Here is an 18,812-nt window from a genome sequence, read left to right as displayed (position 1 = left end):
TGTAAGCAGCTATTTTTTTTTTAAGACACACAATTGGAAAACCTTACATGAGATAAAAGATAAGTTGACACATGTAAATCATCATCAAATCCTCCCACAGAGACTGCACAAAGTGCAGTCTTTTCAGACACAGAGATCTCGAGGGAAAAGAAGTCCTGATGATTGCCAAGGTGAGAAGAAACACATTATGATAGGAAACTTGATTTGGTAGAACACTGGAAACCTTGTGAGTGTGCATTCCAGCACTCGGTGTTTGCTCCTCACCCTCTTGTGTGTTCCAGGAAGCAGCAGTGAGAATGCTCTCCACCTTATCAGCAGCATATCATATACAAGACTACATCTCCCATGATACTTTTTCAGAATTAGGACTGTAAGAGCATTATGGGAGATGAAATCCACAACAACTGGGGTGCCGAAGGTGGTCTACCCCTGCCTTATATGTTACATCAAATCCCTGTTCCCGGCTTGCCCTCAGCTTAACACTTAACTGTATAAATCACCACCAACATATACTTATAAAAATACAAAAGGCAGTCAATAAAATGAAAATGGGACAAATAAGTAATTGAACTATGAAATTAGTTGTAAACGGGTGCAAAGTAACCTAATTTACAGTGGCCTCCAATTAATTAAGAAAGAACACAGATGATGAGAAAATACAAAAATAAATAAATACACATAGCAATGGGGCATTTCCTTATATTAACTTCACTACTGTAAATCAATATCAAAGTTAATCTTTTTAATTTAGAGTTCCCCCACGTAGCTTCCATGATCTGAACATTAACTTAGTATAAATATATATATATATATATATATATATATATATATATATATATATATATATATATCTGTCTCAGGACCACAAGAAAGGGATAAAAGTTATAATTGTCAATAAGTTTCTCAAACAATCCAATAATTTAAAAGGTTGAAAAAAGATTAGAATAGCTTTTAAAATGAAAAAAAATGACAACAAAAGATGAAAAATGAAAGTGAAAGATACATTTGAAAGTGTAAAATTAACACAAAAAAAAAATAAGAACAAAAATAATCCATGGTAAGATTAAAAAGTGAAAAAATATTTCAAGTAAATAAATATACAAATATACAATTTAAAATTAAATATAAAGAATGGACATAAAAATAAAAAAATTTAAAAATTTAAAAAGTGCTAAGAATGGAGATAAAAACAGATAAAAAAAAAAGAAAAAAATATACAATAGTACATAAAAAGTGGGGATATAAAAACAAAAACTAATAAAGTGCAAGATAAAAAAAGCAATCCTGATAAACAATTGTATAATCAAGAACCAAATGAATCAAAAATAGAACAGAAATATATAAAAAGCTGTTCTAATCTTTGATAAAGCCATTCACCTTAAAATCAACATTAAGGTTTTTAGTTATTTTTTTTTAAAAATGTTTAACTTCTTTATTAGTTTTTCATACAAAAGCTATATATCCAGGGCACAAGCCCTTCAAAAGAAGACATAAGATATAAACAATCAAATAAAACATGCAACATTACATAGACAATACTTTACATAATACTTTAATACTTTACACTCTCCCGCAAACCCAAACGACTATTTCACACATTTAACTCTCTTCTTTGTCCTATTGTTCCTCCTCCACCTACTAACTTGACCGCCTCAGACTTTGCAACTCACTTCACTGACAAGATCTCTACAATCAGGGAAGAGATCTCTCATCTTTCTTCTTCACCTTACAATACTTCCCCTAACCTCACTCCCTCTGCTGTTTTATGTTTATTCGCACCCGCTACAGCGGAAGAGGTTTCTGCTCTGCTCCAGTCCTCCCGCCCCACCACCTGCTCCCTAGATCCAATTTCCTCGCATCTCATCTGTACTCTGTCTTCTTCTCTTTCTCTACCTCTCACTAAAATTCTCAATCTCTCTCTCTCTCCTCTGGCTTATTTCCATCGCCCTTCAAACATGCAACTGTAACCCCAATTCTAAAGAAGCCCAACCTTGACCCTAACTCCCAGTCAAACTACTGTCCTATCTCGCTACTGCCTTTTGCATCCAAGATCCTTGAAAGAGTTCTGTATGCAAGATTGACAGACTTCCTTGAGTCCAACTCTCTGCTAGACCTGCTTCAGTCTGGTTTCTGCGCTAAGCACTCTGTGGAAACAGCACTGACCAAAGTATCCAATGATCTACTCGCTGCAAAATCTTGTGGTCACTACTCTATCCTAATTCTCCTTGACCTTTCTGCTGCTTTTGATACTGTTGGTTCAGTCCTTGGTCCCCTACTGTTCTCCATTTATACTGCCTCCCTTGGTAAATTCATTAGCTCCTTTGGCTCCCAATATCATTTCTATGTGGATGACAAAATCTATCTGTCCTCTCCTGATCCCTCCCCGTCCCTCTTGACGAGTGTCTCTGACTGCCTCTCTGCTATTTCTAACTGGTTGGCTTCCCACTTCCTTATACTCAACTTGACCAAAACTGAAATTCTGGTCTTTTCTCCCTCAAGTGTTGCTACTCCTGTGTCTGTCTCCCTCCAAGTCAACGGTTCTAACATCAGCTCCACCACGCAGGCTCACTGCCTAGGTGTTCTCTTTGACTCTGACCTCTCCTTCACGCCTCATGTTCACTTTATCGCCAAATCCTGTCATTTCCATCTCAAAAACATTGCGCACATCAAACCCTACTTAACGCCAGATGTGACTAAGGTGCTGGTCCATTTAACTGTTTTTTTCTCACTTTGACTACTGTAATCCACTTCTCAGTGGTCTTACGTGCTCCTAACTTGCGCAGTTACAGTCCATAATGAATGTGGCGGCGAGGCTCATCTTCCTGTCCACCCGCACTGCACAAGCCTCACCCTTCTGTCAGTCCCTACATTGGCTGCCTTTAAGATATAGGGCTCAATTTAAAATTCTGGTTCTTGCTTTCAAATCTCTACATAATGCTGCTCCCACCTATCTATCCTCCCTAATACACAAGTATGTCCCGTCTAGGTCCTTACGCTCTGCTGAAGACTTACATCTACCTTTTGTCCGTACTCCCACCTCTGATGCTCGCCTTCAAGACTTCTCGAGGGCTGCACCGTTCCTGTGGAACTCACTTCCCTCCTCCATTAGATGTTCACCCAGTCTCCACTCCTTCAAAAAATCATTAAAAACCCATTTCTTCATAAAAGCGTATCAATTAACTGTTAATAGCTCCCGACTGAATCCTCTTCTGCAACTGTCACTAGTCTAATACTATCCTTACCTTTTATGTCACTTTACCCCACTCCCTCTAGCATGTAAGCTCATTGAGCAGGGCCCTCAACCCCTCTGTTCCTGTGTGTCCAACTTGTCTGGTTACAACTACATGTCTGTTCGTCCACCCATTGTAACGCGCTGCGGAATTTGATGGCGCTATATAAATAATAACATAACAACAATAACAATAATAATAATAATACACCCCGGGGAATTTTTGGGAGGGCTTCCTTCCTTTCCTCTTACTACCCGTATGTTGATGCACCACTTATGTTCAGGTTTGAATTCCTTCTCTCTCCATTGATTTAAGCCAATGCTCGCATATATCCTGTTTGTTTAACTTCGTACTCTGTGACCTACATATAAAAACTTCCATCCTTAATTGATATATGACTTCTATCTTACAATGATCCAATATAAAATCTGCAGAACTGTTCCAATGTTGTGCCACAATTAGTTTTACTGCAGCCATATAGTGTAAATAGATAAATACTTATTTGGATTGTAGGCTATGAACATTTAATTGTAGCAAGGCATTTTCTGGAGCTCTGGGAATTCGTTTTCCTATTAATCTTGCTATCTCAAAGAAGACCTTTGACCATAACTCTTTCACCAACCCAAACTCCCACCAAATATGTAAAAAGGAGCCATATTATTTATTATATCTCCAACACATCGCAGAGCTTAAGTTGTACATTTTAGCCATCCTAGCTGGTGCCATATAACACCTATTCAATAGCTTGAAAACCACTTCTATGATATTTAGACAATTAATTTGTTTTAATTGTTTGGGGTAACACCCGACACCATTCTTCTCTTGAAATTTTGAATTTAAGATCTTTCTCCCATTTTTGAATTTCCAAATTAGTAGTCGGGACTTCTATTTTTATTTATTTTTTTATTTATTTTAGTGTATACACAAACCACAAAACTTATTTGCAAAATTCTAATCAGTACTGTTCCATTACCATAAACTTTACCAATTTGTCAGCATATGCTTATATCAACATAACAGATCAAATATTATATTGTGTGCACATTAACAATAATTTAATTAAGAATTAACATAAAAAGGGACAGAAAAAACAGAAAATGAATAAATAAATTAAATAAAAATAAAGAGGCGGAGTTAGATTCTGTGTTAAATGACTCCAAGCTTTAAAGCTTCATGTTTCCATAAAGCTTTATAATGAAAAGATTTACAATTATACAATAATTAATTTCTCATGAAGACTTTCTCAGTAATCTCCTTAAATTTCAATCTTATTTGCATTATACATTATTGCTCATCTTGGGTTATTGGCGCAGCTGTCGGATCACTCTAATTATTAATTACTCATATGCAAATTTTAACTTATTTGTTTTCTATAAGTGTTTTTATATATCTGTCCCAATTGAGCCAAGCTTCCTTCCAAAAATTCTCAGGTGGTTTAATTTGTCTAGCTATCTTTTCATAGTGTTTGGTTGTTTCTATAATTTGTATACAGGTTGTTATATTAGGTGGTTTTTCCTTTTTCCAATCTCTGCCTATAGCTGTTAACATTGCTATATTTATATGGTATATTAAATACTTAAAATGTAAAGTAATGTTCTTAGGAAAAGATTGTAACAAAAATATTTCAGGTGTTCTATGAAGATTTATTCCTGTACATTTATTTATCATTATATTTATATCACCCCAAATTTGTATTAATCTTGGGCATGCCCACCAAATATGCAGCATAGTACCTACATCCTTCAAACATCTCCAGCAATTGGCAGATGCGTTGGGGTTGCTATGTTTTATTCTGTCAGGTACCATGTACCAGCGTAGCAATATTTTCCTTGTAATTTCTATATGGGTTGTGCACATAGCCAGGGCCTTATGTCCTCTTAAAATTCTTGCTCAAATAGGTTCGTTTAAAGTTTATCCCATTTCTTTTTCCAATGATTTAATGAATGGTGTTTTAGTAATGTTAGTAAAATGTATATCTTCTGCACATAAAATTGAAATGAGTTTATTTGGTTTCTTTTGTGTTAAACAGATTTTTTTCAATGTCCGTCAGCTGCAGCCCGTTTACATTCATCCCAGTTTTTACATAATATAAGCCAAGATCGCAATTGTAAATATGAAAACGTAGTTACTTCTGAAATATTATAATTAGTTTAAAATATTTTAAATTTAAGAATTTGGTTTCCATTAACAAAGTGATATATATGTGTAAGACTTGATCCCTGCCATATCTTAAAATTAAAGTCAGGAATAAGTAAGACTTTTGCAGCTATAGGGGGTGCAGCTGAAATATATTTTGATATTTTCTTTTTACGACAGTATTCATCTTATAACCGAAATGTAAGGGCTGTTGTTGGTAGTATCAGGGGCGTATTAGCCGCGAGGCAAACAAGGCATTTGCCTTGGGCGGCATTTTCCAGGGGGCGGCAAAAAACGCCGCCCCCAAATGCCCAAGGCATATGTCTTGTTAGCCTTGCGGCTAACAGACATGCTGGGCTGGTTGCTGGTTGCTGGTTGCTGGGTGGCCGGCGAGGGAGCTCTTCCCCTGAGCTCTCTGCTCAGCAACCTCGCGCGCCGCCTGCAGAGTGAGACTGGGAGCCGGAATATGACGTCATATTCCGGTTCCGCCTCCCAGCCTCACTCTGCGGGCGGCGCGCGAGGGAGCTGAGCAGAGAGCTCAGGGGAAGAGCTCCCTCGCCGGCCGCCCAGCCTGCCCGCCAGTGCCGCCCTGCAGCCACTGGACCACCAGGGAATGGGAGAACCCCCCCACCCCCAGCATTCCCAAAGGTAAGGAGGCGGGGGGGTTGGGGGAGTAAATAAAAAAAAATGTGTTAATGTGAGTGTGTGTGTGTGTCTCTGACTGTGTGTGCCTGATAGTGTGTGTGTGTGTCTGTTAGTGTGTGTGTGTGTGTCTGTTAGTGTGTGTGTGTGTGTGTCTGTTAGTGTGTGTGTGTGTGTGTGTCTGTTAGTGTGTGTGTCTGTTAGTGTGTGTGTCTGTTAGTGTGTGTGTGTGTCTGTTAGTGTGTGTGTGTGTGTCTGTGACTGTGTGTGTTAGTGTGTGTGTGTGTCTGACTGTGTGTCCGACAGTGTGTGTCTGTTAGTGTGTGTGTCTCACTGTGTGTGTCTGTTAGTGTGTGTGTGTCCGACTGTGTGCGTTTGTTAGTGTGTGTGTCCGACTGTGTGTGTTTGTTAGTGTGTGTCTCACTGTGTGTGTCTGTTAGTGTGTGTGTGTCCGACTGTGTGTGTTTGTTAGTGTGTGTGTGTCCGACTGTGTGTGTTTGTTAGTGTGTGTGTCCGACTGTGTGTATCTGACTGTGTGTGTCTGTTAGCTAGTGTATGCGTATCTGTCAGTGAATGTGTGTGTATTTAGAAGGCGGGGCAGGGGGGAAGGGTTGGGTGGGGGTGGCGCGCGCGCGCGGGGGGGGGGGGGGGTCTGAGTTTTCTCCTGGGTAGTATATTTATATATTTTGGTCTTAAATGTTTTGGAACATCTCCAACACATCTTTAACATCTCCAACACTTCTTTAACATCTCCAACACTTCTTTAACATCTCCAACACTTCTTTAACATCTCCAACACTTCGGAGAGCGTGAGTTGTACATTTTAGCCATCCTAGCTGGTACCATATACCACCTATTCAACAGCTTGAAAACCACTTCTATGATATTTAAAACAATGAATATTTTTATAAAAATAAAAAGTTAAGTGGAGCAAAAGTAGAGAAAAAAAAAAGAAATAAGGAGACAGTTTACTGCATAAATGCAGTAAAGTTAAATGGGTAGAGAGGAATAAGGAGCCTATTAACCTATAGTTAAGAATATAAAAGATTAGAAATCCTCTCTCCCTGTCATGTGATGACTCTGTCTTATAGATAATACTTCCATCTGATAAGAAATTTATGAGTAAAATTTTTTTTTAAAAATCAAAAAAAATTAAAAAAAATTTAAAAATAAAATTGATGAGTAAAATACAAAAAATAAACATTTGTAAAAAACAAAAGATACATTTTAAGTATTCTCAGATGCAGTGTATTGTATACAATGATCCTTACATCCAGCCTTATATATTCACAGCTATAATGCACATTCTTTTACCAATATGCATATTTGTAAAAGCACTTAATAATGTTTAAAAATATGTAATCTTATAACTATAGAGATACTGATCAGGTATAGTTAAAAACACAATACTTTATTAGAAAAGATATAATAAAAAAATGTAATAAAATGAAACTAGTGCTTGCAGTCTTGCCAGTTACGAAATACAGAAGGAGTACATAGTTACAATATGTATCTAGTACATGGTTAATCTGTTGTTCGTTTATCAATAAAGCCGCAGGAATGGAGAAACGTGTTTGGAAGCTGACACCTTATCATCCTTATCCAGGACCTTTACACAGCAGCACATCAATCTGCACAGAAATCCTGTAACATCAATCAGCTTGAAAACTACTCAAGACACAGAGAATTCGTATCAGGTCTGAGTTATAGGATTCTTTGTATCATTCTTCAATGAACAACAGATTAACCATGTACTAGATACATATTGTAACTATGTACTCCTGTATTTTGTAACTGGCAAGACTGCAAGCACTAGTTTAATTTCATTATATTTTTTTATTATATCTTTTCTAATAAAGTATTGTATTTTTAACTATACCTGATCAGTATCTCTATAGTTATAAGGTTACATACTTTTAAACATTAAAGAAATGCATTTGCATATAAACAACATTTCAGTCCAACTACCTTGACATATTAACCCCTTAAGGACGAGTGACGGACAAGGTCCGTCACTCAGGGGATTGCCTTAATCACGAGTGACGGACCTCGTCCGTCACGCGTTAAAATTAACCCCAAATCGCCGCAATCGCGGCGATCGTGGGGTTAATGGTGCTCCGGTCTGCCTCTGTATTAGAGGCAGACCGGGAGCACCGAATCGGGCTGCCCCAGCACATGTGTCCGCTCTGACAGCATGTCAGAGCGAGCACATGTGCTCTGTATACTCACCTCCGCCTCCCTTTACCCATTTTAATAAAAAATTAACCCCTTCCCTGCCAATTGATCACTGACTACAGTGATCAATTGGCAGGGATTACATTTTACTATGATCTGATTTTTTTTTTAACCCCTGAGGGTTAAATCTTTTTTTTTAACCCTCAGGGGTTAAATGTATTTAATTAATTAATTTAAATATTTTAAAATTATAAATTTAGCTAGCTGGGAGGGTGGAAGTTAGTGGGGAATTGGGGGATTTAGTGTTAGGCTAACTAGGGGTTAACGTTAAAAAAGTTTTAAAATAAGCTTTAAAAAGTTAAAAAATTAAGTTAAAAAAAGTTTTAATAACGTTTAAGTAAAAAATAAAAAAAATAAACCCTTTACCCAGTCCAAATAAAAATAAACCCCTTCCCTGCAAGTCGATCACTGCCTACAGTGATCAAAATACAGATTATACTGTGATCTAATTTTTTTTAACCCCTGACGATTAACTTTTATTTATTTTAATTAACTAATTTAAATATTGTATAATTAAATATTTTGCTAGCTGGGGTGGGTGGGAGTTATGGGAAAATGGGGAATTTACTGTTAGTGCTGCTTACTGCTACTTAGGGGTTAACGGTAAAAAAAAAAAGCTTAGAAAAATGTTAAGTCTGTTAAAAAAAGTTTTACGAAAGTTTAGGAAACTTAAAAAAATTAATAAGCAAAACAAAAGTTTTAAAGTTTTAAAAGTTAAAAAATACATTTAATAACGCTCATTACCACTACACCAGGTACAAGCTAGCGGAAAAATGATCCCACGCTAAGGTTCAAAATATGCCTTTTGAAATACCCTGGGATGTCTTCTTTAAGAAATGGTATGGCTTTATGTGGTAGTTGGATTATATAGCCTGGTAAAATACTTTAAAATGGGACATGGGCACAGCGTAAAAATTTAAAGTTTGAAAAAAAAATGGAATGGCTGTGTCCCAAATGTGCCCCTCCGATGTCCACATATACCTGGCAAAGGTACATACGGGGGTATTTTTGTACTCAGCAGACATAGCTGAGCAACATATGAAGTATTATACAGTGGTAGTACACATAAGGTTTGCAAAATATACTGTGCAAACTTACTTTGTGTGTCAAAAAGGCAGAAAAAACGCTTATTACCACTACACCTGGTACAAGCTAGCGGAAAAATTATCCCACGCTAAGGTTCAAAATATGCCTTTTGAAAAACCCTGGGGTGTCTACTTTAAGAAATGGTAGGCCTTTACGGGGTAGTTTGAATTTAAAACTGTAGCTTCACAAAATAGTGCCAAAGACATTCATTGGGGATGTCTTTTTACTCAGAAGACTTAGCTGAGCATAATATGGGGGTTTTGAACTTAGTGGCACATATGAAATATACAAAATGCCCAGCAAAAATGCAATCCGTATGTAAAAAAATGCCCCAAATTATTTTTTACCACATACTTTGGCATATATTGGTGAAAAAATGGGGGCATGCTAAGGCACAATATGCACCTTATGATATACCCTGGAGTGTCTACTTTTACAAATGGTAGGCCTTTGTGGGTTTTTTTTTTGAACAGTCAAACTGTTATAATACCCCAAATGGAAGCAGAGGCTCATTAAATCTGTCTCTCAAAATTCTACTGTGAATACTGAAAAGGACAGGTCTCCTGTATGGCACTGTAGCTTCACGAAATAGTGCCATAGACATACAATGGGGGTGTCCTTTTACTCAGAAGACTTAGCTGAGCATAATTTGGGGGGTTTGAACTTAGTGGCACATATGAAATATACAAAATGCCCAGCAAAAATGCAATCCGTATGTAAAAAATGCACAAAATTATTTTTTACCACATACTTTGGCATGTAATGGTAAAAAAATGGGGGCATGTTAAGGCACAATATGCACCTTATGAGATAACCTGGAGTGTCTACTTTTACAAATGGTAGGCCTTTGTGGGTTTTTTTTGAACAGTCAAACTGTTATAATACCCTAAATGGAAGCATAGGCGAATTAAATCCGTTACTCAAAATTCTATTGTGAATACTGAAAAGGACAGGTCTCCTATATGGCACTGTAGCTTCACGAAATAGTGCCAAAGACATACAATGGGGGTACCGTTGTACTCAGCAGAAGTAACTGAACACATAATAAAACATTGTACAGGAATAGCACACACCAACTTTACAAAATACACATGAGAAGTTCTTTGTTATAAGTTTGTGTGCGAAAACCCCCAAAAAACACAATTTTACTCCAATATTTAGCTTGGGTTGGCAGTAAAATGGCTACGTAGAAAGTGTCAAAACAACCTTAGGTAAATAGCCTGTGGTGTCTACTTTATATAAATATATACTTTTGTGTGGCAATTTTGTTTTCTTTTATGGCTATTAAGCTTACAAGACAAACATACCAAATTCTAAAATCACTCCACATTAAAAGTTTATTTTACTCCTTGTGCTTTGTGACCTGTAACTACCAAAAAAAAACTTAAAATCCCAGACACATTATATATTCTGTAAATCAGAACAAGTAAATGAATTTATTTTTAATTACTTTCCTTAACCTGCACTAATTGTGCACACATTATTATTGCAAAAACTGTAAAAAAACACATTTTTCATTTTTTTTGCATTTTTCTGTATTTTTTTTATAATAAATAAGCATGTATATATATATATATATATATATATATATATATATATATATATATATGTTACATCAAATTAAAGCCCTTTCTGTCCTTTAAAAAACGGTATATAATATGCGTCGGTGCAATAAATTAGTCAAATGCAAATTGCAGTTTAACGTAAACAGCAAAAGATGCAAAAATTGCCGTTGTCATAAAGTGAAAGACAAGCTTCCGAAGCTCTGTCCTTAAGGGGTTAAGAAATGTTTGGTAATGGGACTGAAATGGTGAATGTATGCTGTTGCACAGCTGTAAAAAACAAATTAAGTTATCTTGTTTATTTTGAAGTTCTATGAGTGTGTTCTTCACTTTGGCTGAGATTATCAAACTTGATGATCTCAACCAATCCAATGCTTTCCCATAGGAAAGCATTGGGAGGCTATTGTGCATGTGTGGCAAAACGGTGCACGGCCAAACAGTTTCTCCATGGGGAGCTTTCAGCGCCTCCATGCAGACCCCTCTTCCCACTCTAATACACTGCCCACAAATCCAATACAATTCCCCCTCCCGCATTCGAATACACTGCCCACAAATCCAATACATTGGCCCCAAATCCAACACACTGCCCCTCCTCCTCCACTCATCCACTCCACCATACACTTCCCCATTCACCCAATCTAATACATTGCCCCTTAATCTAATACACTGCCTCTCCTCCCTCTACTCTAATTGGATAGACTGCCCCCACTCCCACCACTCTATTTTTATACACTGTCCTCCCCCCCACCCAATTTAACACACTGCTCCCCTCCCTCCCTCAAATAAATACACTGCTCTCCCCTTCCCCAATTTAATACAATGGCCCCCTGACTTCCCCAAATTAATACACTGTCACCACTCCCCAATTTAATAAAAATTGACCCTTTCTCTCCCAGGTTAATACACTGCCTCTTCCCTATCTTAAACTAATACACTGCCCTCCCCCCCAATTTAACACACTGACCCACAAAAACTCTGTACTGCCCTCCCCTCAATTTAACACACTGGCCCCCTCCCTCCCTCATATTAATACACTGGCCTCTCCCTCCCCCAAATTTATAGTACCCCCTCCCTCCCCCAAATTAATACACTTACCTCCCTCAAATTAATACACTGGCCCCCTCCCTCCCCCAACAGTGCCACCTCCCTCCATCAAATTAATACAGTGCCCCCTCCCTTCGTCAAATTAATACAGTGCCCCCTCCCTTAAATTAATACACTGCCCCCCCTCCTTCAAGCCCCCTCTTCCCCTACCTTACAATTTGCTGTCCGTCCTCCAGTTCCAGCCCTGCTGAAGCAGGCCAGACGCTCCTCTGGAACTGCGAGCAGGAGGGATGGGGGAGTGTTTTGTCTGGTCTGCTCAGCAGACACACAGCCACTCTGCCCTCTTGTGGCCGGGAGAGCAAGAATCAGGAAATGTTTTTTCCCAACAGTGTATTTACACATAAACATTAAATAAAAAAACCTTGCCACATGGTCGACTAAACCAAGTTGACCTGGATCGACCTCTCTCTCGTATAAGAAGGGAATGAGCAATATCCTAAAGAAAAAAAACACCCCCCCCAAAAAAAATTAATTACTCCATTTTCCCCTCTCTTCGAGAGTGAGTAAATACTACGGGGATGGATGTTAACCCGTCCACCCCTCAGTTTTTGTGCCTTAAAAAAACTGGGCACATAGTGGGGCATGAGGTATCACAAGACTTCAACACCTTATCTTTGAAACCCAGTTTTACAAAACCGGACCCCGAACACGAATCCTTTAATTACCAAGCTAAACTCTTAGGCATACAATTTAGAAAAAAAAAAAAAAGAGGGAGGAGGTTGAGATACAATATGTTGTACCATACTAATCACCTGCCTCTAATTTCTTTCAAACTTCACCAACAATTTTCAGTGCTCGTGAAATTATTTAAGTAGTTCATACTATACATATGTGATATACTATATGGTTCTCTCCATTTTCTGAATTTAACGTAACTGTGTTTATTTATAAGAATGATCCTGTAAAAACGATTTAATTATTTAGTGATTTATTTATATAATTACACACTCTACTATTATTGTGCAAATTTCAATCTATGTTGCCATTTATACTATTCTCCACCTTGATTCAAGTTAGGTACCTACAGAGTTACTCACTATTATTCTTTTAATATATATTTACATTTATTTTTTTTTAAACAGGAGCAGATTTTTAGCTCTAAAGTATCTAATTCAAAAATCAATTTTGCCTGAGCTTTATCCAAATCTTAGACAAAATGTTCCCCTCTCCATACATATTCACCTTCCCCGTAATCACAAACTTGAGAGCCATTGGATTAAAATCTGGAAATAAGGTAAAATGTTTAGATACATTATGAAAGTTTATATTTTTTTTTATGTTCCTAATATCCTCCCCTGACCTCTTTTAAAAAGGTAATTTTGTGTGACATATATATTGTTTGCCACAAGAACATTCCAATAAATATAACTTTTTAAATGTGGTAGTGGACTAGTTAAGACATCCCCCATAATTATTGCATGTGTGAAATCCGCAATTTCCAGTCATTTTAGTGATCTTACTTCATAAACCTTTTTAGTGATATTACTTTTTAAATTTACTGTATCTAATGCTTCCAGCGGGGTAAATAAGGCATCCCCTGCAATTATTACATTTGGGAAATCAGCCTCTTCCAGTTATAGTGGTAGTATTTTGAATTTTGTATTTCACAGTAGGAGCCTGAAAATAAAAGCTAGTGTGTCTCCTCCCTCTTCAACCTTAGCTTTCTTCTTTTCTAATGTGCTAGATCTTGGTAATTCTAAGGCTTGGTTTGTTGCTGTCTCCAGCAATTCTTTCTTATATTCCTTGAATAAAATGGATTCTGCATAGTCTCAATTTGAACTTTGCATACTTCCATTTAAGGACAACCACACCTAATTCTTCTAAACTGACTGAAGGATATTTTATCTAATCAGATTAAATTACAATATTTCTAGCTAAACTTTTTAAATGATTTAATATTTGGAAACATACTTTTATATTTGGATATGTTTTGTAAATAAATATATATTTTTTAAAATGTTTTTTTTTTACCCTTCTAAACGTTATCCAAAAATATTAAATCATTTGAAAAGTTTACTATAAGTTTACTATACTTTTATTATAATCCACAGCTTTTCTAAAAATCTTTGTGTGTAGATTCCCTTCCTTTACATACAATTTTAGATCTAAAAATGCAGTTCTTTCTTATGACTGATTAAATGTAAATTTTAAATTGTACGTGTTAAAATTCAAGTATTTCCTAAAAAGCTCAAACTTCTCTAGCTCTCCTTTCTAAATAAAAATACAATCATAAATTAACCTCCACCAGAAAACCAGATTTGTGTCAAACAAGCTATTTTTCCAAATATATTAATCTACCCATTTGCCCATAAACAGGTTCACATTACTTGGAGCAAAACAATTCCCCATGGCTGTATCCTACACTTCAAGATAAAATTGGTAATTATTACACAAACATTTGTGACTCAATATAAAGGCCAAACAATAAACAAACCATAATGTCTATTTGAGCATTTTTAAATCCTCTGTAAATTGCTAGTTAATATTGGATTTCTTCTCAGTCTTGCATTTGTGCTGCTTTAACCAATATAAAATCATTCTCCCATTTAATCATAGATAAAGTATTAATGACTTGAGTAGTATCCCTCAGATAAAATTTTAACTTAACTACTGCTCTTTGCAAATTTAGCAATGGTAGTAGTGTGTGGTTACTCTGTTGGCCCTCTGAATTTCTGTTTTTTGGATATCTCTTTTCTATATCTATTTTTATATATCCACTTTCAGCACAGTTTAGGTCAGAGGTAGACAACCTTTGGCATACCAGATGTTGTGGACTGCAATCCCAACAATATATATCAACCATAATGCTGGCAAAGCACAGGGGAGATGATGTTCACAACATCTGAAGTGCGGAAGGTTGTCTACTTCTGACCTAAACTGTGCTGAAGGTGGTTACAATCAACACGCTTCCCACTGTACCACTGATATCAGATTGAACGGGTACACAAATGGGAAAACGTACCCCTAAATATCATGGATTTTATGCAGGGAGGCCTACCTCAAAGGGCACCCAAAATGGCGGTGCAGCCTACAGCCAACTTCTCTTCTGGGAAGGAGGAACTCATGGATGAGCTGGATGACATTCCCAGTGGAAGCAGTCTCCACCATACATCTTTGGATGACGATGTAAATATACTAGGAGTAACATTAAAGCACTCCTCTTCAATATCCGCAAGCTATATCATGCAAATCCCAATTGTCGAAACCCTGTAAACCTTAATTAATTTTATTGCTCCTTCTTTTCTTTTATTTTGCAATTGCATGTCTCCTTATATAGATTTAAATATTGTTCAAGTCCTGACCTCCTGATTCTTTATGTTTGTGCAGATCCTGGTGGTCCATTAGTCTAAGTAGCTAGTCAGCCTCTAAAGTGAGCTGAGTCAAAGCCTTGGTACATACACAGAGCTGACACACTTACCTGCATACTGCTTTATGTAATACCATTTACCTTCCTCCCAGATGGCATTTAATGAATGGTAGTTTTAGTTTCCGTTAACTTAGTCTTGCCTCTAATACCATATAACCTACAATTCGTTATTATTTTAATACATACATATTTTCTTTTATGTTCTTGTTGTCACAGTTCTCACCGTGCCATCCAGGCGTGGTCACCCCACAGGTGCGAGACAGGGTATTTGAACTTAGGTCCTTCTGTATCCTAAGCCTGCATTCCTGCAACTGAGCCACTTCAGTACTTGTAGATCTAGCCTTGTTTATCCGACATTGCCTGCAGCACTAGGGGGTTGGACTTTACCAGTGGCTCCTACCTGTCAATCTAAGTCCACCTGAGGCAGATGGATCATTATCCCAGGTATAAAACACTGCCTCTCCCTGAGGGCAGTGACAGTTCGTTGTTTCATGTTGCCTAAGACTGACTTAGCTTGTGAGTTGTGACCCCTCCTTGTGGAATCTGTGTTATTGCCTGTTTCCTATGCAAAGAAGTGGAAATCACCCAGATTTCCACTTCTTTGCATATGTGTATATTTTCTTAGGTGGCTGTGAAGTACACCTGGGATCACTTCCAGTTATACGTTTTCTTCACCTTATGTGTATATACTTTTTTTCTTGGTTTTACACATTGCCTGTTTCCTGCCTGCCCTGAATTTTTTGATACCGTGCCCGACTACTCTTCTGGATTTGCCCTAGTCTGTTTCCTCATACCTGGATACTGTTCCTGCCTAAGCCCCCCGTGCACAGATCACAGCCCAGGTAGCTTCTTACCTGATTACCTCGGGCTGTGTTTATCTGCAAGGGTGAGCATACATCTCTGCACTTTGGACTCCAACTAATATAAGTTGTGACACTTTTGATGTAATGATCAGTTGTATGCTTGCTGTTTGGCGGCTGTCTATACTTGATTTCTCAATTAAAAATGTAAATGGAAAAAAAATAACATATCTACATTAGCCTCATAAAACCCTGTGAGAAATGCTAAGTGTTTAATATGGACAGAGAGACGGACATACATTTTTTTTATTTATTTTTTTATGCTTTCTTATTACTATTGGTCTCTGAGGTATTATGTATGAACTGCATCTTTTGATGTTGAACCACTGAATCCATTTAAACATTGGTGTGATTTAGTTTTTTAGTTTAAAAATACTGATGCTCAATTTGATAGATTCTTTTTAAAAATACAGATATCTTTGGGGTTTTCTAGGCATTTATAGTAGGACACAATTATTGGTATAGACTATTAAAGGACTATTTGTTAATATGTTAAAAATGTTATGTCTATAATGTGTAAGCTACAAATTTATTTTGCCGTTGAAAATTATTACCTGGATCATTATATTCCACCATTGTATATTGCCGAACACCACAGGGAAATCGTGCTGTTACACGATCAAGGAGCCAACCATTCACTAACTTCAGAGCTTGTAGATCATCAGACATAGAACCTGTTGTATCCACTACATATGTTAAAGAAGATGACTCTAGAATAAAAAAAAGGTAATTGTACAAAACATATAAGCACATGTGATATCTATGCACATTTAATGCTTTGTGAAGAAATATTTAGTGTGTTTGTGTGTGTGTGTATATAGCTTTATTTGTGTTGGTGTCACAATTTCCTCTTAGCGTGGGTACATGAGACATATCCCAATGTGGTCTGTATACCGTCCATCTAAATAATGGCCATTCCTCCTTCTGGAGTCCTTTTTGACACTGGTCATTGCATAACGGAGCCTTTTTATGGCTCTGCCTCCTCAAGCTGAGTTGGTGACATGGACATGCATGCATCATTATGCCAGCGATGAACATGCACATTCTGGAATCACATTGGTCAAAGTGACCAATGACTAACCATTAAAGATACGTAAACCCTTTTAGCTGTTGTGCTGTTCCCTGTCGTGGTTTCCATTTAGTGGTTTTCTGAGAGTAAGAATTTCTTATAGTATCTTTTAGCTTTTCTTTGGCTTGTTTTTTTTTTACCATTCTCCTATATATTGTCCCTGACACGGGGTCCAAATCTGGATTAGACGTTTAACTTAGGGAGAGCCTAAGTAAATGCATTGCAACAAAAACAGAGAATATGCAAACTCTGAGACAAAAGCATTGGAGAAACATAATAGCTTGCCCTTCAGTAACTCCCCGCTCAGGTCTATAAAATGTTTTTGCTTATTAAAAGGGTAAGCCAGATGTGGATGTCATGCTCATTGTGCCTTGAGGGGTATTAGCTACACCTCACTGATGTGGCCCAGAGAAGGCCAAAACGATCGTATGGGGTTGCTGCATCTCTCAAACTTGCCGATATATTGGATCTAGACTGCCCTAATTGGTGGGATCAGTCTCATATGCAAATGGTGTAGGTAAACTCTGTAATGGCACATGTGAGCAAAAACATTTTGAGACCTGAACAGGAACTAAGCTTAGGGCAAGCTACAAATTTTCTTTAAGCTTTTGCCCGTTCTCAGAGTTCTCATATTCTGTTTTTGGCTCTCCCTAAGCATAAATGGTAATCCAGAGGTGAACCTCATGTTCACTGTGTTTAGAGGGGCATAAGCTAAACCTCACCGATGAGGCCCAAAGAAGGACTAAATGGTCATCCATGGTTGCTGTATGTCTCATTCAGAGAGAACTTGCCAACAATTTAGTTCTAGACTGTCCTCATGGACTGAGTTTCTCGTTTGCCCATTCTCAGAATTCTTATATCCTCTGAGGGTTTTTTTCAATTGCTTTGTGAAATTTACAGTATATCGGTTAAACACCCCCTATTAAAGCTAGACCCTGTATTATGGATATGTTTAAACCAGAAACTCATCTGAACCCCAACCTTCCACCACCTCTCTGTATTTTAGAAAAGGATACTTCACTTCATGACTGTTTCACAAACTAAAATACACTCAATAACAGCCACTCAGTTGAAGCAGCAAGCTTGTAAAAGTTGTGCACCCCAAAAGGGCATCCCAATCTGTATCTACTAAGAAGCAAATCAGTTATGAGGGCAAGACTCAAACTCTACGAATGGGAAAACTCTACAGGACTCAAATGAGTTTAGAAACCAATCATTTATTAATTACCACTAAAATAAAAGAAGAGTGTCTGCTGTGAGGCACGCTTAACTATATTATAAACATAACTGTCTGCTTGGAAACTATGTCCAAAGATATTTTATTGTTATGCATCACAAGCAATTCATGATATGATTCCCCCACCCCCTCAAAGAGAGCAAAACCATTATTAGAAAGTGGTAACCTCCATAATTGCCAGCCACAAATTTTGTCTGAAGTTACATCGATACATGTAATTAAGTTATATGGCCAGGAATGCTATAGTGTTATACAGTAGTAGTCAACCTTTGACACTCCTGATG

General features: G+C 37.3%; 1 protein-coding gene across 1 annotated transcript in view; it reads right to left on the bottom strand.

Moving 5' to 3' along the window:
• LOC134571305 (uromodulin-like) overlaps nt 1–16,924 on the bottom strand; it is a 53,495-nt gene extending 36,571 nt beyond the window's left edge. Inside the window, exon 1 of the mRNA XM_063429481.1 lies at nt 16,777–16,924. Coding sequence (XP_063285551.1) covers nt 16,777–16,891 — 115 coding nt within the window. The 5' untranslated portion in view covers nt 16,892–16,924. The remainder of the gene's footprint in view (nt 1–16,776) is intronic.
• Nucleotides 16,925–18,812: the final 1,888 nt, after the last annotated feature.

Source organism: Pelobates fuscus, chromosome 8 (genome assembly GCF_036172605.1).
Source record: "Pelobates fuscus isolate aPelFus1 chromosome 8, aPelFus1.pri, whole genome shotgun sequence".
NCBI classification, from domain to species: Eukaryota; Metazoa; Chordata; class Amphibia; order Anura; family Pelobatidae; genus Pelobates; species Pelobates fuscus.
Note: the sequence above shows the minus strand (reverse complement) of the source record. Positions and strands in the feature narration are given on the sequence as shown.